We start from the raw sequence: 22311 nt of genomic DNA, 5'->3' as shown, positions 1-22311 counted from the left end.
AGAAAATCATGTAAATATTAAATAAACCCAATAGGCTGGTTTTGCTTCCAATAAGGATTAATTATATCGTAGTTTGGACCAAGTACAAGGTACTGTTTCATTATTACAGAGAAAAAGGAAATTATCTAGGACTACCATCAATAAACACTGAGCCAAGTCAAATGGTGTCTCTCCTGGTGTTCTGAAACGCAGCTCCCTAGTGCGAAGGCTTGACGTGATCACTGGGCTGCAGTTTTAACCGTAACCCTTAACCATAAAGACATGTCATAAGACCGTGGGATTTTACCACACGGACAGAAGAAGATTTATCAAGGGGAAGTAGACTACAACAGGTTTATTTAGCAAATATGTCATAAGAGGATATACCTCCCTTACAACATTAATAATAGTGAGACCCATGCAACAGCCTCAAGCAGCCATTGTGAGTTCAATAATTGATGGTAATATAATGGATAGGCACACACGGGAAACTTGCACCCAATACCCCTTAAGGGTAATATCTATACAGTATATGGTCATCAGATAAGGGATTGTATTGAGATATTTGATGGATAGTACATACCAAGAAAGGTATCTATTTACACTTCCTTCTTATACTTTTGGGGCTTTGCAAAGTATCCAAAGGTATGGAATTACTGTCCCTGGCGAGGTATTTCCCATGATACTATACTTCATACTTTTTATAGTAGAGCCTTCACAGCACAGAGGTTCTGGGAGAAGAGCACTGTACTATTAAGAATCCAATTACATTTTCTCATCTTCTCTCTCTCAAAATCCCATTGCAGGTTCCAGGGAGGATAAATGAGACAGGTAAGATTAAGGCAACATCTAAAGGTTGTTAAAATGTCCGTGTATGGTGCCAGGCAAAGGGCCAGCCTGACTGATATGCGGCAGAAAATTAGCCAGATATCCATCTGGCAGGTTTGAATTGCCCAGCAGAATGAAAACCACATCTGTGTGTTGATGTGGTCCTCATACCCAGGGCAGCCATCAGGGGGGGACAGGGGGAGAGTTGTAGGGGCCCTCGAGGGTAAGGGGACCCCGGCCACACTTACTTGATTAGCCGGGCCCCCCATCTTTCTGAGAGCTGCTGACTTCGGGAAGGCATGGACGTTTAAGTGGCCCTGGCCACCAATTTTCTCATAATGTGAGGGGGGCCCTGGCCACCAATTTTGGCCACCGATTTTTTTTTTCTCATGTGGGGTCCTAGCCACCAATATTTTTAATGGGGGGCCCTGACCACCAATATCTTTTTATTTTTTATCAACATGTGGGAACCCTAGCTACCAATATTTTTTTTTGTTTTTTTTACTGTGTGGTGGAGGGCAGACCTGTGGGGTGGGCGGACCTGTAGGTGGGGCTTGCGGTGGGCGCAGCCCAGGGGGCCCAGGAAATTTTGTCGTATGGGGCCATGCGATTTCTGATGGCGTTCCTGCTCATACCAACAGCCTGCATAGCAGTAATTATGGTCTGATCTCCAGCTTGGGGGCCAAACAGTCAGATCAGCCAATATTGCCAACCTCAAGGTGGGCAAATGTGTGAAAAACCTGCTCAATGGGTGACCTTGCTAAATGAGCGGATCTTTACATGTCTGGAAACCAATGACAACCAATCAGCAAATAACTTTGACTGGTCTGCAGACATGAGAATAAGTTCAGGAAATGTATGGCAGGTTTATATGGGTTACTATGGGTACAATGCTGCAAATCTTATCTCCTGCATGTGTGATATGTATTGTATCATTTAATATAGTTAAAATACAAAAAGCACAATACCTGCCATATTCTTCCTCCAGCGCCTGCTGGGCTTTCTCATAGCACGACCTCACTGTTTGATACCAGCTTTGGAATTCGAAAATTGGTTTCTCTGTGGGGATAAAAATGAATGATGTATTAAAGGTACATGTCTCATTTGCAGGAGCAATTACTTGCCAGTAATATATCACAGATCCACTTCATGTCCAAAAGTGCTGCTTAACCCAAACAATATATTACTAAATTTTGTTTAGAAGTGGGCAATACCTTGCCTTACAGCTTTATGGTACAAGCCTTGTTCCTGCTGCCAATATGCCTAATGGGTGGGTACCACCACTTTTGACAGTGGAAGAAATCCCCCTGTTAAGGGGGGAGGTCAGAGAGGGCTGTGACCAAAGAGTTCAAGAACAACGTCATATGTGAGGCTGAACTGCAAACAAACAGTCATATCCTCATTGAAGCTAGAGACAACAAACAGAACAAACCAAAAGGAAACCAATTATGGCGCTGATAGCACCCACTTTTAAAAGTCCTTAAACAACCTGCAAGTCCATCATGAATACAGCACTGCCTGTACTATGCCCATGGTTCATAGACTATGGAGCTGGCCCCAGTCAAAGATATTTTCCATGTCAGAACATTTTCCTAAGGACAAGGAACCTCTATACCAGGGCTCCCCAACCTTTTTTTTTACCAGTGAGCAACATTCAGGTGTAAAATGAGTTAGGGAGCAAAACAAGAATGAATAATGTTCCTGGGGGATGCCAAATAAGGGCTGTGATTGGCCATTTGGTAGCCCCTATGTGAACCGACAGCCTACAGGAGCCTCTGTTTGGCAGTTCATCTGGTTTTTATGCAACAAAAACTTACCTCCATGGAGGCATGTATGGAATTCACTTACTTTCAGGCCACTGGGAGCAACATCCAAGGGGTTGAAGAGTAACATGTTGCTCACAAATTACTGGTTGGTTGGGGAACACTGCTCTATACATATATATACTGTATACATATATACTGTATACATATATACAAGCAATGAGCAATTTAAGTTTACTGACCCTTCAGTATTACATGTAGCTGCCCCCTCCCATTCCCCTAAAACTTTCCATATGAAGTATCTTATTAGTTCACACGAGCACCACCAACTCCACCCCCCTCCATATTGGTAAATGCAAATAAATGACAGTAGTGTTCAATTTATTAACTCCATTACACACCTTTGTCCCTTTGGTTCATTCTTTCGGCAAACGTTGACAACTGCCTGTAAAACAAACAAGTTCATAAAGCAGTTACACAAAGAGAACAGCTGCAGTTTTAGGACAAGCATCACTGAAGATTCTCTCATGAGACAGACAGACAGGAGGCATTTGAGCTATTGAACACTGTACAGGTATAGGACCTGTTATCCGGAATGCTCGGGACCTGTGGTTTTCTGTATAATGGATCTTTCCATAATTTGTATCTTCATACCTTAAGTCTACTAGAAAATCATGTAAACATTAAATAAACCCAATAGGCTTGTTTTGCTTCCAATAAGGATTAATTATATCTTACCTTGGATCAAGAACAAGGTACTGTATTATTATTACAGAAAAAAAAGGAAATTTTTTAAATTTTGAATTATTCGGATACAATGGAGTCTATGGGAGATGGCCCTTCGGTAATTCAGAGCTTGCTGGATAATAGGTTTCCAGATAACAGATCCCATACCTGTACTTAGAAGCTGCTTTCTTCTTCTTGTGGCAATGGAAGGCAGCATGTTAGGGCAATGACACACAAGGGGATATATTTAGTGCTTTAGTGACCTTGATTTCTGTAAGCTGCTAAAAATTGCACAAATCAAAGCATCCTTTGTGCAGTTGCCCATAGGTTGTTAGGAGAATGGCACAACTGTGTCTCCGAGAGAAAACGATGACTTCGGGAATCAATACAGGCCAATCTTACTATGAAAGGACTATTATGGAATAAAGAAGACATACCTGACCTAAGTAGATGTTGCAATTGGGAGTATAATAGGGTATATATGTAAAGTATATTAAAAGGACAGTTGCTGGCTATTAAGAGGCGGGAACACAATGCATCCAGGCCCTGGTTACAGGGTATCAAAGGGCCCAAAACTAAGATTCCCTGATCCAGACTCTGTCCAGTCCTCAATACAAAACTGTCTCAGTGACTTGCAAGCTTGTTAATGATCACTGGCGCTACAGACCTAAGGGAGCCCACGAGCTTACCATTCTGTATTATCATCCAGTGCAAATAACAGTTTCAGCACGACTATTATTAAAGCCACTGCTTGCACATCATAGCGGATATGCCGTGCTTTTTTACATGCAGGATCAAATGTCAACAGATGCAAATCATCAGTTCCCGTCTTCTCTGCTACCTGGCATGTCCAGTGGTGTAGTTCATCTGCTCAAACCAACAATTAGAAATAGAATTATATCAGCAGGTTAACCTACAAGTTACACATTAAGTCATTTTGAATTGTTACTATAAAACGGATAAGCAGAGGGGAAGGGTTTACAGCAGAAGAGATGGAGTGATACAAGCATTTCTGTTAATTTCTGCACACCACCATAACAACTAAGCACAAAGGACTGCCAGCTCTACAGTCCAACTATAAACAGCAGATATGGCTGCACTGGAAGGACTTTACAAATGTAGAATTACTTTTTATTTACAGGAGAAAAAGCCGAACATAAAATCTTCTCATAAAATTCTGTGTGTGCCATATGTTACTTGCACTATGCTACCTGTGTGCCATACTCTGCCTGCCCTATGCCCCTTGGGTGTGCCATGCTCTGCCTGTCCTATATTCCATGTGTGTGTGCCATACTCTGCCTGCCCTATACCCCTGCTCCCTGTGTGTGGGAGGTGGAGACACATGGAATTAAAGGAAAACTATACCCCCAAAATGAACACTTAAGCAACAGATAGTTCATATCATATTAAGTGGCATATTAAAGAATCTCACCAAACTGGAATATATATTTAAGTAAATATTGCCCTTTTACATCTCTTGCCTTGAGCCACCATTTTGTGATGGTCTGTGTGCTGCCTCAGAGATCACCTGACCAGAAATACTACAACTCTAACAGGAAGAAGTGTGGAAGCAAAAGACACAACTCTGTCTGTTAATTGGCTCATGTGACCTAACATGTATGGTTTGTTGGTATGTTTGTGTGCACTGTGAATCGTACGATCCCAGGGGGCGGCCCTTATTTTTTAAAATGGCAATTTTCTATTTATGATTACCCAATGGCACATACTACTAGAAAAGTATATTATTATGAAAATGGTTTATTTACATGAAGCAGAGTTTTACATATGAGCTGTTTTATGCAATATCTTTTTATAGAGACCTACATTGTTTGGGGGGTATAGTTTTCCTTTAAGGGTATATTTTAATATGACTTACATTTTTCACATATGAGTAAAAACCCTGCAGTGAGCAACAAACATTTGGTTTTTTGGTGTGCTACCACAATTAATGTGGACATGATCTTCTTGTGGTAACATGGGTGTAGTTTAAAGTAGGTGTGGTTTAAAAACAGGGAGTGGTCAACAATGGCTCCCATTATTGGCTCTCCACCATGTAGGCCAGAAAAATTCCAGCCCTCTGTACCACAGAAGTTGGACAGCACTGGTTTAGAACAGTAACTGGAAAATGGGTGGAAACCACTGAAGGTAAATTATACCACTTGCAACAAAAATAAACTTAAAAAAACCCAGTTTCTTCTTGTAAACACTGATATGCAATCAGCTTCCCGTGACACAAAGCTCACACTTTGCATATAATGCATGACAGGCATCTACACATTTATTGGCGAGAAGGAGAAGAGAAGCAAGTAAAAAGCAGCTCAGTCTAGTCCCAAAATATGTCAAGTACAAGGACACAATATGGGGGCTCATTTACAAAAGTAGAACATAGTACAAAGACACAATTCACCAGCTTTTCGCCCACAATACAGCATTGTTTCCCAGAATTCCAACGTAATTGCGTCCACTGCAATTTGGGCATAATGCACCAATATGGATGCATATTTAGTGTCCATTTGGCAAATCACTCGAGTTGTGAGCAATTTAATAAGGCATTTTAAAAGGGTTGTTCTCCTTTGAATAGTATGATATAGAGATCGATATGCTGAGATGATTTTCCATTGGTTTTAATTTTTTATTATTTGTGATTTTTGAGAGCCTTTTATTCAACAGCTCTCCAGTTTACAACTGCAATCTGGTTGATAGGTTCCAAATTACCCTAGCAACCATGCAATGCTTTGAATAAGAGACTAGAATATGAATAGGAGAGGTCCTTAATAGAAAGACAAGTAATAAAAAGTAGCTAGAACAATAAATTTGTAGTCTTACAGAGCATTTGTTTTTCAATTGGGGTCAGTGACCCACATTTGAAAGCTGGAAAGAGTCAGAATATGATAAACCTATAAAAGACAAATAATGCAGACCAATTATTGTTGGCCATTCTATAACATACTAAAAGTTAAATCAAAGGCGAACCACATTCTTAACTGTACCACGCAGGTGTTGGCGGGTGTAGTTCTAAAAGAAGAGTCATAAAGAATTTAAAAATCTTAATAGAAAAGAAAAAATGGGTTTGTGCCAATCAGGGTGAGCATCTTTAATATCATATATAGCTATCAACTTTAATGTTTGCATTCAGAGTCAACGTTTCCTTACAGTTTTTAACTCCCCTGGGACCAAGAGTAAGGTAAATATTCCAGCCATGTTTTTCAACCATTTTATAAGTTAAATAGGTCATGTACAAATACTCAGCAACTAGAGAAGGGGCCTGAGATAGAGTCCTGCGCGGGTCCATTTTTTGGAACCCGTACCCACAACCTGCATTCTTACCCGCTTGGGCCCGCAAGTACCTTATCCAGAACCTGGACTCGCTGACCATCAAGAATCAGGAAGTGCTGTCATTGTAAACCAGAAGTGACATCATCGGAAGTAGACTTGATCAGAAAAAAGGAGTAAAAATCGCTATTGAGAAGAACTGACAACCCGCGTCTATACTAGCACCAGGAACTTCTACCTGCAACCCGCAGGGTACCACAGGTTTTTTCGGGTAACCCGCGGGTACCCGACCTGCTGCAGGATTCTAGCGCGAGTGCAAAAGCCTAAGAGCACTGAAAGTTTGAAAGTGCAGGGTCACCAGATGTGCACCTGAGGGTGTGAGCAGGGTCCTATAATAGTAATGTTCTAGGTAGGACTCCCTAAGTACCAGTGCCCCTTACATGCCTTGGAGGACCTAGGTTAAACTTGACCTGTGCATAGGCACCTTTAATGAATGTCAGACGACTCACATGCTACCCAACCGAATGGCCCTGAGCAAATTGACAAATATCCTACAGGTGCTCATACATATATATGGCCACTCTTAAAGGAGAAGGAAAGGCATGTTATACTTGGGGATGCCAAAGGTTAGGCACCCCCAAGTGATTGTATTTGCTTACCTCACACCCCAGGCCAGTGCTCCTACCAGCAGAAAATTGCACTGGTCCAGGGTTATTGCAGCGAGCACCACGGATCGATCCTCTTCCCGCTTCTTCTTTCTTTGCGTGGGTGCCCATGTGCAGTAGTGAAAAAAGCCAAACTTTAATGGAAAATGTCGACTATTTCATTCTTCTGCGCATGTGTCTGCCCCGGGAAATTTGAAGAAAGACGAAGCTGGAAGACAATTGCTCTGTGGTGCTCACTGGAATAACCCTGAGCCGGTGCAATTTTCTGCTGATAGGAGCACCAACCGGGGTGTCAGGTAAATAGATACAATTGCTTGGGGGTCCCTAACTTTTGGAAAGTATAATATGCATTTCCTTCTCCTTTAAAGGAACAGCTCATTGTAAAAATAAAAACTGGGTAAATAGATAGGCTGTGCAAAATATAAAATGTTTTAAATATAGAGAGCAGAAAAGTAGGAAGCTGTGTTAATATGGCTATTATGTTACACATCCAGTCACTCCAGTCTTTACAGATTACATTTTTGGCTAACTAACTATATTAGAAACTTTTTTTTATTTTGCACAGCCTGCCTATTTACCAAGTTTTTCATTTTACACAGAACTGTTCCTTTAAACGGTTTCATTCATTCAGGAGACATGTTTATTTGGAATCGGTGCCCAACCAAATCCGGACATGTGTGACTACCTTTACAATTAATTTTGTCTGGAAAAAGCCCAGTGTGCATTTGCCTTACACTCATATATTGCAAAGTTTAGCAGCAGGTTTGATTAAGTGAAATGAGTGCATTTCCACCTACAGCCCTGAGCAGGAAATACATTCTTCAAATTTTTTTTCAGTTGTATTTACCTAATCTTTTTTGTGAATTTTAGTTCCTTGTCCTATGAATTCAAGACGTTTGGACCATTTTTAAACCAGTGTTTTTGGAACATTATGCAAACTACCAAACTTTGTTTGAGTCCCCTTGCTGTGACTTCCTGGGATGCCAAATTTGAGCATTAGGCCACTGACAACCCCTGATCCTTGCTTGACCTGAAGCAGTTGGGCTAGCAGAGATCTTATCAGTGCATCTAACTGTAGGTGTATTTCCAGTTCAACATGAAACTCTAGCTATGTTGCCACGCTTCTAATATGTGCATTCAGAATTGTATTTGAGAGACACATTTATAATTATATTTCTGCTAAAGGGCTTTCCTGTTTTCAAAAGGTGTTACTGACTATACTATGCCTCGTTTCATCTATTGTTTTTCTTTCTGCCATTTATTATCATCTTCTAAAAAATGGATAGACTTCTTATAGGAAACCAGCACAGGGCATGGCCTAACATTACAATGTATGGGACAGCTGAAAGAAGACAAACTTATTAAAATGGTGGTTCACCTTTCAGTTTACTTTCCAAACGCATCAGTTAATTCTGCACTGAAATCCATTTTTCAAAAAGCAAACAGATTTTTTTATATTCAATTTTGAAATCTGACATGGTGCTAGACATATTGCCAGTTTCCCAGCTGCCCCCAGTCATGTGACTTGTGCTCTGATAATCTTTAGTCACTCTTTACTGCAAGTTGGAGTGATATCACCCCCTCCATTTGCCCCCTTATCAGCCTAACAACAGAACAATGGGAAGGTAACCAGATAGCAGCTCCCTAACACAAGATAAAAGCTCCCTGGTAGATCTAAAAACAACCCTCAATAGTAAAAGCCAAGTTCAACTGAGACTGATTCAGTTATATTAAGTAGGAGAAATAACAGCCTGCCAGAAAGTAGTTCCATCCTGTTAGTGCTCGTCTGGCCTGTTTAGTAATACTAAGTGCGCAGATGGTATTAGATTCCCTTTAATATGCCCCATATGTGTTTCATATATATATACAGTAATGCATCATTCCCCCCATCTATAGCCAATATAATAGAACAGTCACTCACCTGGCAGGTTGGCTTCCATCAGATACTTCATGCATAGAACATTGGGGTGTAAATAACAATTTTTAATTATTTCAGGGAACCGCGGCAAATCCAAATAGTGTCCAAGTTCATAAGCCTTGTTCAGTATATCATTATAAACTGGAAAGGACTAGAGAAGAATGACAATGTTAGCATATTAAAGGAACATTATTGCTTTTCATCAATGCAGTAAGAGTTTCAGGATATATAGTATGTGTTACAGCTATTTTTGGTTGAATACCATTTTAGAGGGGTTGTTCGCCTTTAAATTAACTTTTGGTATGATATATTGTAGAGAGTGATATTCTAAGACAATTTGCAATTGGTTTTCATGTTTTATTATTTGTGTTTTTTGAGTTATTTAGCTTTTTATTCAGCAGCTCTCCAGTTTGCAGTTTCAGCAATCTGATTGCTAGAGTTCAAATTACCCTACCAACCATGCATTGATTTGAATAAGACTGAAATATGAAACGGAGAGGGCCCTAACAGAAATATGATTATGACAAAATAGCAATGACAATACATTTTCAGCATTACAGAACATAGTTTTTTTTAGATGGAGTCAGTGACCCCCATTTGAAAGCTGGAAACAGTAGAAGGCACCTGACCTCCCTCTACCCGCCCCCAATTTCCTGGTTCCTTTTATAGATCCAGACCCTGCTGACCCGCCCCACCGATGACCTCACAAAAGGGGCGGGGCGAGAGACGCGCATCTATAAAAGTTCAAACTGGAAGTTGGAAGCTGGCATTTGGAAGGCCGAACTTGCCCCGACCCACGGGTCCTGTGGGTATTAGGCCAGCCCGCACATCACTAGTCCAGTTGTTGTCCAGGGGTGTTCATATATCACCCTAGAAGTTGAAATGCAGTCATTGGAATAAGCAGCCTGGGTTGCAAAAGAATGTGACAGGGAAGGGTTAGAGTTGGGAAATTGTCAATTTGTGCATCGCTACCTACAATATACAGGAGAGCAGTGGTTGTTGCACTTTTTCAGTTAAGAGTCCACCTTTGAAGACCAACCTTTGGTTATAGCCCCAATAAGCTCACAACAAGGTTACAGATAAAGGAAAACATTATCAGTGACTCATTTACCAAACTGACCTTGAAGCTTAGCTTTCAGGTGTATCTAGAGGAGCAAATGGGCATTCAACCCAAATCTTTCCCTAACTGGCCTTCAGGCTAACCCACAGCATTGTGAGGTCACCCAATGAGAGGATCTTTCCTCAATATGTCTACCTCAAGGTGGGTGATACCAGGTTGATCTGATCATTTGGCCCAGGGGCCAAACAATCAGATCACTATGATGGCGATACAGGCCATCAGGGTGAGGATCGGATCAAAGATCCTTGCCCGATAGATTTATCAAAGCTGCCCAATAAACATCTGCAGATTTTTTTTTATTTAGGCCTGTTGGAGGCCCCCATACATGGACCAATAAGCTGCCAACAAACAAGAGAAAGTTGTGCTCACCACTTATTTTTAAAAACATTAGGCGAGGGGTGCAATGAGGCAGTGACCACAAAATTCATACAGACAAATACAAGAGTCCTCTGCACTCAACCCTTTATCAATATATTTAAGACATTGAGACATTTGTGCCTTGCGTTACTAAAAATGCCCTCCCCTTTAAACAAAACGGATTGTTTGTCCATATATTACAATTTAATTAAAGGAATTGTTCAGTGTAAAAATAAAAACTGGGTAAATAGATAGGCTGTGCAAAATAAAAAATGTTTCTTATATAGTTAGTTAGCCAAAAATGTAATGTATAAAGGCTGGAGTGATTTGATGTATAACAAGTCAGTCAGAGCTCTACTTCCTGCTTTTCAGCTCTCTTGGTTTACACTGACTGGTTACCCTGGCTACCAGGCAGTAACCAATCAGAGACTTGAGGGGGGGCCACATGGGTCATATCTGTTGCTTTTGAATCTGAGCTGAATGCTGAGGATCAATTACAAACTCACTGAACAGAAATGTACCATGTGGCCCCCCTTCAAGTCGCTGACTAACCCAGAGTTATAGAGCTGAAAAGCAGGAAGTTGGATTCTGGCTGTTTTATTAGACATCTGTTCACTCCAGCCTTTATACATTACATTTTTGCCTAACTAACTATATTAGAAACATTTTTTATTTTGCACAGCCTATCTATTTACCCAGTTTTTATTTTCACACTGAACTATTCCTTTAAAAGGGAACTATCAAAAAAAACAAAAATGTAATACTGTATAAGCTTCCTCATACTGAAATATAATCAATTAAATAGTCTGCATTGTTTCTGAAATAATCACGTTTATATTCACTATTCCTCTCTCAGAATATTCATTTTCTCTTCATGCAGCAGTTGGGTCTCAGATGAATGATCCAATATATCATATAGGAGAAACAGATGCAGAGAGAAGAATAGTGAAGATAAACTTAATTATTTCATAAACAGTACAGAATATTTAATTAATTGTATTGAGAAAGTTCCTTACTTCAGTATGCTGAAGCTTATATTAAATTTACATTTTTGCGATAGTTCCCCTTTAAGATGGCCAACTACATCAAAATCTTACCTAGTCTGGTCCAGTCCTACACTCAATTTTCATCTGATTCATTAAGAACTATTGCTTCAGTATACATTTAACACAGGGACTAAGTTTTCCCTTGTTTGTTATAGTTTATACAGGAGCAGTGGCCTGTTCCATGTTGTAGCTCCCACCCTTCCCAGCTATAGACAGGTGATCCCAGTGGTGGCCAATAAAAGGGCAGCCATGTTTGGGAGTTTTAACCTTGAAAGCAAGTGAGTTGCAGGTAAAATGTAGTCCCTGTATAAAATGTATAATCAAGCAATAGAATTCTTAATGAATCAGATGATGATTGTAGGAGTGTAGGACTGGACCAGACCAGGGATGACTGACATAGTTGGCCATCTTAAATATACTGCAATATATGGACAAACAATCCCTTTGTTTAAAGGGGAAGGCATTTTAGTATCTCAAGGCACAGAATGTCAAATATAAAATGGGTTGAGTGCAGAGGACCTCTTGTATTTGTCAATAAGCTGACAGCTTGGTTCGTCAGCAGCTTTTATCAGCTGTGTATGGCCCCTTTAGAGTCTAAGGGAGGAACTCCATGATGCTGTTGGTGCCGACACGTCGCCATGTGACGAAACGCATGCAACGTGTCGGATGTTTTCATCTGACAGTCGGATAAATGTAGTTGTTACCTGCGATTTCTCCTTCATTCACGCATGCGTTTCGTCGCATGGCGACATGCCGGCACCAAACGCATCGTGGAGTTCCTCCCTAATGAACACGGACACAGCTAATTAAATGCAGGTATGTGGGCTGATAGTCTAGGCTTTAAATTAATAGAACAAAATTTCTTCTCTTATTCTACTGACATAGTCCTTATAGGAAAAGAAAGCAAATAACCCTATTCATTGCAGGAAAATTCCAGGAGCGGTTTTACTCTGCATATGGAATTATAAGTGAAGCTGCACTTGTGTTAGTTGCTCATTAAGAGGGGTTTCTTTGAAAGAGAAATGGATAGTTCAATGTGCAGGTCTTGAAACGGTGGGAAAAAAGTTTTATTGAAATCTCACAAAATATATCATGGTTTTGTTTCTACGATCAGGTCATGTCAGAGACAAGTAAGGACAAGCCGCAGTTTCTGTTGCACAACGCCTTACTCCCAGGCAAATGAGCTGACAATAAGATTGAAAGAAACTACCTGCTCACCTGCTGGTGAATAAAGAGGCCTCACCCAGGCTGACGGTGGGACTTCAAATAAACCCATGGAGTTGTGAGTGGGAAATTCTTCAAGGGAGAAAGTAAAACTCTACTCTGCTTGAGTTCAGACTCTATATCTATCCATATATGAACATATTTGGCAGAGTAAGGAAAACACTACACCCCATTCTAAAATGTACACAACTACTGTGCAGGGACTGGCCAAAATGGGAGCCTCAACCCTCAGGCTGTATTTAAAGGGCAAGTCAACCTCAAAATAAAAACTTAATTAATGCCTAATAAAAGAAAATATTTAGGGATGCACCGAATCCACTTTTTTGGATTCGGCCGAACCCCCGAATCCTTCGTGAAAGATTCGGCCGAATACCGAACCCTAATTTGCATATGCGGGAAGGGGAAAACATTTTTTACTTCCTTGTTCTCTGACAAAAAGTCACGCAATTTCCCTCCCCACTCCTAATTTGCATATGCAAATTAGGATTCGGTTCGGCCGAATCTGAATCCTGCTGAAAAAGGCTGAATCCTGGCCGAATCCCGAACCGAATCCTGGATTCGGTGCATCCCTAAAAATATTATTCTAAGCAACTTTGCAATATACATTCATTACACATTTTTAATGGTTTTTAATTTATTTGAATATGTGTTGCTATTGAAAGCAGTGTCTGTCCCTTTCTATTCTGTCCTGGCGGCTAAAGACTGTTGATACAATGTAAGACAAGGTAACTGATTAACAGACCTGCCTTTGCTGGGGAACCAAGACTTTTACAACATTGTTTAACAATTAACAAGCAGGAGTTAAGCAAATAGTGCTTTTAATAGCAAACATTTTTACAAATAACTAAGTACTGAAAATTTTTAATAAATGTATTTTGGAAAGATGCCTAGAATTATGTTTTCTTTTATTAGGCAAATGTATTTTATTTTGGGGTTGACTTGCCCTTTAAGAGTCAGTGTAATGTGAAGCTTCCATAGAAAGTGAAATTTGGCAGGTGTGAACCATGCTGCATCTTCAGACAAATCTGTGTATTAGGGCAGGACTACATGGCAGATTCAGCCGCGATCCGACACGCTGCGCAAAATCGCAGGCGTCATGTCGGCTGCGACGGAAACAAGGTGAGTAATTCAATTTTTGCATCGTGTAGCAGCATTGATGCGTCACGTCACGACTGTCGGATGCAGACGCTGCACGCTGCGTCTACATCCGACAGTCGTGTCAACAATGCGACACTGCCATTACTTACCTTGTTTCTGTCGCATCCGACGTGATGCCTGCGATTTTGCGCGTCGGATTGAGGCTGAATCGGCCATGTAGTCCTGCCCTAACATAGTATTCTAGCAATTTACATTGCAGTTGTATCAAGCTTTAACAGCTTACCCTTGTTAAAGACTATTGATAACTATTCCCCCAGGAGGAACAGATAAAAGGGGGGTTTAGGTCTTCTCATGACTATGAAGAATAAACCTGTTCCCTGAAACCTGATACACAGGCATTTCAGCCTGCAGTCACGATTTTTATAGAAAAATATCTCAGATTCTGCAGCAAACACATATTATTCCCAAAGAGAAACCATGCTTACATCATATTTTATAAAGAACATATTGGTGCAAAGGTTTGCCTATCACTGCTCTGTAAAGTGCAAGTTTTATTTGAAGATTTCTGCAGCCATACCTCATTATCAAAGGCCTCCAGGCCTGGACTGGGAGTCAAAATAGGCCCTGCCATTCCAAGTACGCAGAGGCCCAAACAGCCCCATACCAGCCCGCTCTATGGTAACTTTCTATGGAACCATACAGCAGCCCTTCTGGCATTTGCCAGAACCCACAGATTGCCAGTCCGGGCCTGAAGGCCTCCAATGGTCATGTAATCCCATTCCAAGAAGGCTGAAGTAGTGAGGCACAGCAGGACAGCTGTATGTCACCACTCTAATGGGATTAGGAAATAAAAGACACTAAGGGGCAGATTTATTAAGGTTTGAGTTGTGTTTGAGTTTTCAAGTTATTTTTCTTGGTCAAAATACACATTTTTCGAGTTAAAAAGAGATTATAAGAGATTTATTATACCTTGACCCTGGAAATAGCTCAAATCTGAAAACACACCATCTAAAACCTGTCGCGGTCATGCAGGAGCCATATTTTGTTCATATGAATTGCTGATTTTAATTTCACCCATTTTTTCTGTTGCTATGAGATTTGTGTATATTTCGTTTGTGGGTTCATTCCTGGTAGTCACCACTAGGGGGTGCTGTGGAATGGCCCTATATATTCGGATGTTCTTGTCAACTTTTCTTTATGCCTATGAAGAAGGGCGGAAGAGCCCGAAACATGTCAGGCCCATAATGTCATGCGTTTATTTTAATGTTTGATGAATAAAGACACAAACTTTTAAATGATCTGGTGAGTGGTCCTCCGATTTCCTCTCGTCCATGTAGGAGCAAATGGCAGAGGTCCCTTGTACCATTTGAATATAAATAGCTTTCATCATTTTTTTTTTCGAAAGGTTTTGCCCAAAAACTTGATCAAGATTAGAAACCATTCAAGTTGTGCGTTCACTAGAGTTCATTTGAGGTATTATAAAACTCTAAAATTAAACCCTTTGATAAATACCGCCTAAGTTTGCCCAGGAGCAGTAACCTATAGCAGCCAATCAGCAAGAAGCATTTACTGGTCACCTGATTAGAGTAAATTTACTTGGTTGCTGCTCCAGGGCAAACCGTGCTATTTATTACATATGGGGGCATGACTATAACTGGCACAAATCCTTAGGTTTACTTATCCTGATGTGTGTGTTTGACCCCGGTTGGACAGGTTCGGGTTGAAATTTGGCCAATCATTGCGGGTTACGGTTGGGTGGAAGTACACTCTTTCTCTGGCCCTGAAGATTCCCAATCTTTTAACCAGAGAGTCGTGCACAGAAGAAGCCTACCGAGCACATGTATGAGTTGGGCACAACTCTACAATGGCAGGACCCGTTGGATGCTGGCTAAGGTTTTGTAACTTAGGGTAGGTTTTGGGTTACGTTTTTCCTGACCTGCACATCTCTATCAACTATCACAGCATCTCACAAAGCTCACACAGATATGTACATGCATCTGAAATTCCGAGGCTTAAAACACACTCCAACCAACAACTACAGGATATTTACAGTCTCATCTCATTACAGTGTCACGATCATCACTGACACTGCACATGCACAGTGTGCTTAGGGCAGCCGATGAGAAGCTAATGTACCAACCTCTGGGCTGGTACATTAAGGGGGTTATTTATCAAAGGTCGAATTTTAGAGTTTCTTTATACCTTGAATGAACTGAGAAACTCACAAATCGAATGGTTTCTAATTTAAGAAAATTTGAATGGAAAAAACTCAAAATAAATGAGTTTGGGGTTAACCATCCGAAAACTAGAATAGATCGATTTTTTGGGCAAAAGACTCCCGGAAAAAAAAAAATCGATCATGAAGGCTATTAATGTCTTCAAATGGTTGAAGGGACCTCTGCCATTGACTCCTACATGATCTTGACAGTTTTCAGATTCAAGCTATTACCGGTATTGGAGTATAAAAAATCTTGAAAAATTTGAGGGTTTTTTTAACCCAAAAATTGAATTTTTACTGAAATAATCAACTCGAAAACTTGAATTTTCATGGAAAACTCAACACGAACCTTAATAAATCTGCCCCTAAGTTCAGGATATAAAATTTGAGTTCTGCTCATTACAGCTATTTCTTCTCCACTGTTAAGAATATATGTCCACCTGAACATTATTTATTGCTGCCTTATTTATGGGAAAGAGAGACGGTTGTATTGGGTCTATTACTTGGGAATCACCAGGATATTAGGATTGGTACTGCTTGTGGCAGCTTGTATTTGTGATCAAGTGGTTGCCTGTCTTATTTTGATTGGATGTTGGTCAGACCTGAACAGTTCTGAGAGCTGCTGGCAGCATGAATGCCAATTATGAGTACCATACCTGACAATTACAAAAGTCCATTATTTCTGACCCAGAATTTATGGGGCAAATTCACTAAGCGCCGAAGCGCCGAACGCTAGCGTTAATTCGCTAGCGTTTGGCATTTTCGTTACTGTGCAAATTCATTAACAAACGCTGGCGTAGTTTCGCTAGTGTTACTTCGCACCCTTACGCCTGGCGAATTTTCGCTAGCGACGTAACTACGCAAATTCACTAACTTGCGCAGTGTACTGAACGCTACCCTTTACGCTAGACTTCCTTCGCCACCTCAGACCTGGCGAAGCGCAATAGAGAAGATAGGGATTGTTTAAAAAAAAGTAAAAAATTTTTCTAAGTCCCAAAAAACGCTGGCGTGTTTTCTACATTATGGGTGATAGGCTGAAAAAGATTGAAAAATTTTTTGGGGCTCCCCTCCTTCCCCCCTACATTTCCTGACTCATGGCAACTTACCTAGACAGTGGGCACATGTGTAGGGCAAAATAAAATTTTTATTTGATGAATTGAAGGTTTTCTAGGCATTTGTAGTGCTGATACGTATTCCTCCATTGAAATTTGAATTTGGCGCCCTATGCAAATTAGCCTTCGCTAGCGTAACTTCGCTTTACTTAGCGAATCAACGCTAGCGCAACTTCGCAACCTTACGCAACCCCTGTGCGCAACTTCGGATTTTAGTGAATTTGCGAAGCACTGGCGTAACTACGCCTGGCGAATCGCGGCGAAGTTGCGCCTGGCAAAACTACGATTGTTAGTGAATTTGCCCCATATGAGCAGTACGATGGACAGATCAGAAGTGGAAAAAAAAATATGCTGTTTTGCCCCAAACAATATTTTGTGTCACAGGAGCCCAAGAATGCTGGAATTAAAGACACAATGAATACCGTAAAGTTCACTGCAACCAAGAACAGAAAAACAGGCTGTTCAACATTTTTTGTGTCTCAAAAACATTCCGGATTTCTATACATCGTTACTAGCAAACGTAACCTTTATTATCTGGTGTAGCCTACGTGCTTCTAGTAAAGATACAACTAAACACTGTCTTTCTTTTTTTAAAAAGAACGGACCATGGAAAGATTAACTGTTGCATCGATCTTTTCTTGTTGGCCCAGGTAGACTGGCATCACTAAAGGGAGGAACTTTCACTGAAATTTGCAATAAAAGAGAGAAAGCTCCGCTCCAGGTTCCATTATAATCTGCTATATAATGCCTGTTATTAAAAGGATGCCCAAGTTCTCCCATATTGCTTCTCCATATTGATGGCACTTCCTTTAAGCCCATGAGCAGGGGGTGTCTGGGGGAATAAATCAGTAAAGTACCAGAGTAAAGTTTCAGGCAAAACCCTCAGGAAAAAAAACTTGAACATTATGAAGGTTATTAACATCTTCAAATGGTGCATGGGGACAAGTTTTAGATGGTGTATTTTCAGATTCAAGCTATTTCCTGGGTCGGGGTATAATAAATCTTAGAGTTAAAATTAGAGGGGGGGTTTTTTAACCCGAAAATGTGAATTTTGACCAAAAAAATAAACTCGAAAACTCGAATTTTCTTGGAAAACACAACTTGAATCTTAATAAATCTGCTCCTAAGGGATACAATCAGAAGTGGTTTTGCTTTCCTGCCTGCCACCAACCTAGGTGATCAATACAATCTGCCTATTGCCCATGTGCCAAATGCAAAAAAGGACGGTACCTGCCATTTTTTTTTAAATTTAATATATAGGGACCTGAGCGTCACACCTTTAAAGCTGCAACCCTTGGAATGGGCCTTGGATGCCTATATATAAATAAGGCCAAGAAGAAAAATAAATTAATAAGGCCCTGGTTATACAGGATAATCTTTAAATATTCAGTGGGATATTTGAAAAACTTTACTCCCACTGACAAGTCCAGATCAGAAGTGACATATCAGTATATATGGGCTTTTCTATATCTGCATTTTCCGTTGGGTAATTAAGTCAAGTCATTGACAAACTTAAAGGACCAGTAACATCAAAAAAAAGTAAAAAAAAATTAGAATGTTTTTGATGTTAATTAGAATGTTTTTGATGTTACTGGTCTTTTAACATTAAGAGGCAGATTTATTAAGGGTCGAATTGAAAATTCGAATTATAAAAAAAAATTTTATGGTCGATTTTTCGAGATTTAGCATAGTCTGTCCCTTTAAGAACTCGAATTCAACTAATCGGAACCTAAAACCTGCCAAATTGCTGTTTAAGTCAATGAGAGAGGTCCAGGGATCAATTTTAAATTGTTTGCAGCATTCCTGACATTCGAGTTTTTAAAATTCAAATTGAATTCAAATAAATCTCGAATGTTCGAATTACAAATTTATGGGAGTTTTTGAAAACTCACATGAATTCGAAATTGAAACTTTGATAAATGTGCCTCCCCATGATGAGTGAGGGCTGTGATATATCTGCATTTTCCATTGGGTAATTAAGTCAAGTCATTGACATACTTAACATTAAAGGACAAGTAAAGGCAAAAAAATAAAATCCCATTTTTACTTTCTTTAATAAAAAAAGAAACCTATCTCCAATATACTTTAATTAAAAATTAAAAAATGTGTACCGTTTTTATAAGAAACCTGACTGTATGCAGTGAAATTCTCCCTTCATTTACTGCTGTGGATAGGAATTATCAGACGGTCCCTAACTGTTGAGCAGGGAAACAATCATACTTATGAACAGCAGGGGGAGCCTCAGCCTTACTTACCAGCCATGCAGAACTCAAGCAGCCCAGACCACACTGAGCATGTGCAGGGTCAGGGTCAGGCAAAGATGTTTAACAAAGTTACAAGATGACAGCCCCCTGTGGCCAACTTTGAAAGCATAAATCATTTGTTTGATTAGGCTTGTGGTGCAGTAATTTCATGTTTATGTTTAGTATACAAAATACAGCATTTCTAGCCTTATTCTATTTTAGACTTTCCTTGTCCTTTAAGTGATTAAGTATCTACAAATACATACATCCCATGACGGTCTTTGGTTGGCATGGGATCCAAAGCGCTGTATTTCAAGAACAGCTAAAGGATTTTTCGGACAGAAGATTGCGTGCCACTTAGACACATACAAGACCAGAAAACACTCATACACGCCAGAGAACTGGGAGGGATGAACCCGATTTGGCACAAGACGGCATGATATTATAAATCATCATTTACACAACACTGACATATCACGCAGCTTTACAATGAATGTTTAATCAGTCACGAGTCCCTGCCCAGGTGGATCTTATAATTCAGCAGTCACACAAACACAAAGGTATGGAACCTGTTATCCAGGATGCTCAGGACCTGTGGTTTTCCAGATAAGAGGACTTTCGTAACTTGGATAACTGTACCATAAATCTATCTAAACCTAATTTGAACATATAATTAAACCCAAAAGAATTGTTTTGCCTTCAATAAGGATTAAATATATCCTAGTTTGGATAAAGTATATCCTAGTTTGGATAAAGTATAGGGTATTGTCTTCTAATTACAATGAAAAGGTAAAATTCATTTCAATTATTTGTTTGTTTTCCACAATTTTGAGCTTTCTGGATAACGTGTTTCCTGATAACGGATCCCATATCTGTATTACTCAGAACCTGTGAAGCATATAGCAATATCAGCTATGACATTTGGACAACACAGAGTAAAAAAGCCCCAGCTCACTATTAAGTCATATGCCTAAAGCATTAAGGTTTACACTAAACTAAAAGAATAAAACTGCTAAAGTATAGAAAAGGCAGTTAATTCAAGGCCAATGTAATAAAGCACTGTATGTACATGTACACTTTGCGTACACAATTTCATAAAAATAAATATCACGAGTCTCTCTCAAGTCATGCATCCGACAGAATGTGTCAATAATTGTTAATAAAGTTTGCTATGGCAAGGGAGCAGGAGGTGGGGCCAGTCACACAGCAGGGTTGCCAGATTGACGGGTTTCCTGGGTTTTGAAAGTAGCCAAGGTACAGATTTGGGCTACTTTTTGGGCCTTTGGCTGGTTTGCACTTTGAAAATCAGCCAAAGTTTTTGTTGATCTAATGTGCCAAGTCTACGTCTCCCAATGCATGTTGGGTAATGTAGTTTTTGTTTAACAATTTGCCAACTGGCAAGTTTAAAGGACAAGGAAAGGCTTTTGATTCTTTTGTGCCTCTTGGTCTACCTAGTCGCTGAAATAATTTTTCCAGAAAATGCTCCTGTCTCAAGTAGTGCCTACTCGAAGTTAATGCTATTTAGTCTTACTCACCGCCGCCATGTTCTTTAAAGTGATGTCAACAAGACGGTGCTGGCAAACGAAATGCGCATGTGCCAAAAATATTCCTACCCCTGGACCGCAAGCATTGAGATTGCAAGATGCAGGAGCTGCTGTGAAATACACAGTCAGGACTTAGTAATAAGTTTCGGACCATTGGTGCTTTTTGTTAACTATTTTTACGCGTCACCTTGGTTACCACAGTAAGCAGTTCCGATTGGTGCGCTTTTGATGGGGGCAAGACTATACACAGTAGTGATGGTCAGGTCGAGGTTGAACCCAACCCGCCCTCCGTGAGCCTGCGCCCGTCCGCGACTGCCGGGTTCCTTTTATAGACCCGACAATTATGTCACAAAAAGGGAAGGGGTGATAAAGCGCGAGTCTATAAAAAAAGGAAGCCGGAAACCGGCAGACAGGCAGTACAAGGTGGCTGGAAGAAGTGCTCAACTTGGACCCGCCACCCGCCGGGTATTGATCCAACAATCACTAATACACGGGTAAGCGCTAGTTCTCTTGAAATCCAAGGAGCACTCCCGAAGATTGCCAATGCACATGTGCCGACTATTATTTTAACACAGTGCGCATGATCAAGAGTTTGGTGAAATTAAGATGAAACATGGGACTTTTCTAAATGTGGTTTTGCGTAGGCTGCTGAGCGTGAACTGACACACAGCTTATTGAAGAGGGGAATTACATGGACGGATGTCATCCTTATGGGTAGGCCTTTTAACAGAACTTTACTTGTTAATGCCCTTTCCCTGTCCTTTAATGTAAGTTTAATGTAAGACTACAATACCCAGCATGCAATGGGACTGACTTGTGTAGAAGTCGGGAGTTACCAGATTTTGGGCTCTGTACCCCAGTCTCCCATCACTCACATTCTCGCATTTTCCGGTGACTTTCCTCAATTTCAGACAATTTTGGGGTAAAAATCTGCTGGCCACCAAAATGTCTAGAGGTTAACCTGTTTTGCCAATGTTTATTGAAATTGTATAAGTATTAAGGCTTTATGGGGCCAATATATCTCCTGGGCCCCCCTCTGTAGGTACATCCCTGGCGACGGGCGAATCTGTCCCATTTTGCTTCATGGGAAAATTTGCAAAAATGTGAAAATTTTAAAAAGGAGTATTTTTACATATATTCATTTATTTTTTAGACTTTTGTTTTCACTGCACATATTGTGCTATTTTGGGACTACTT

At 40.3% G+C, this 22311-nt stretch overlaps 1 protein-coding gene across 1 annotated transcript in view; it reads right to left on the bottom strand.

Moving 5' to 3' along the window:
- taf1b.L (TATA-box binding protein associated factor, RNA polymerase I, B L homeolog) overlaps positions 1-22311 on the bottom strand; it is a gene marked incomplete at its 5' end in the record, with an annotated part of 61481 nt that overhangs the window by 18207 nt on the left and 20963 nt on the right. The window contains 4 exon segments of the mRNA NM_001085985.1: positions 1776-1866; positions 2972-3015; positions 3986-4163; positions 9156-9303. Of these exon segments, the coding sequence (NP_001079454.1) occupies positions 1776-1866; positions 2972-3015; positions 3986-4163; positions 9156-9303 (461 nt within the window).

Source organism: Xenopus laevis, chromosome 5L, assembly GCF_017654675.1.
Source record: "Xenopus laevis strain J_2021 chromosome 5L, Xenopus_laevis_v10.1, whole genome shotgun sequence".
Lineage (NCBI taxonomy): Eukaryota > Metazoa > Chordata > Amphibia > Anura > Pipidae > Xenopus > Xenopus laevis.
This window is presented reverse-complemented; position numbering and strand designations above follow the sequence as displayed.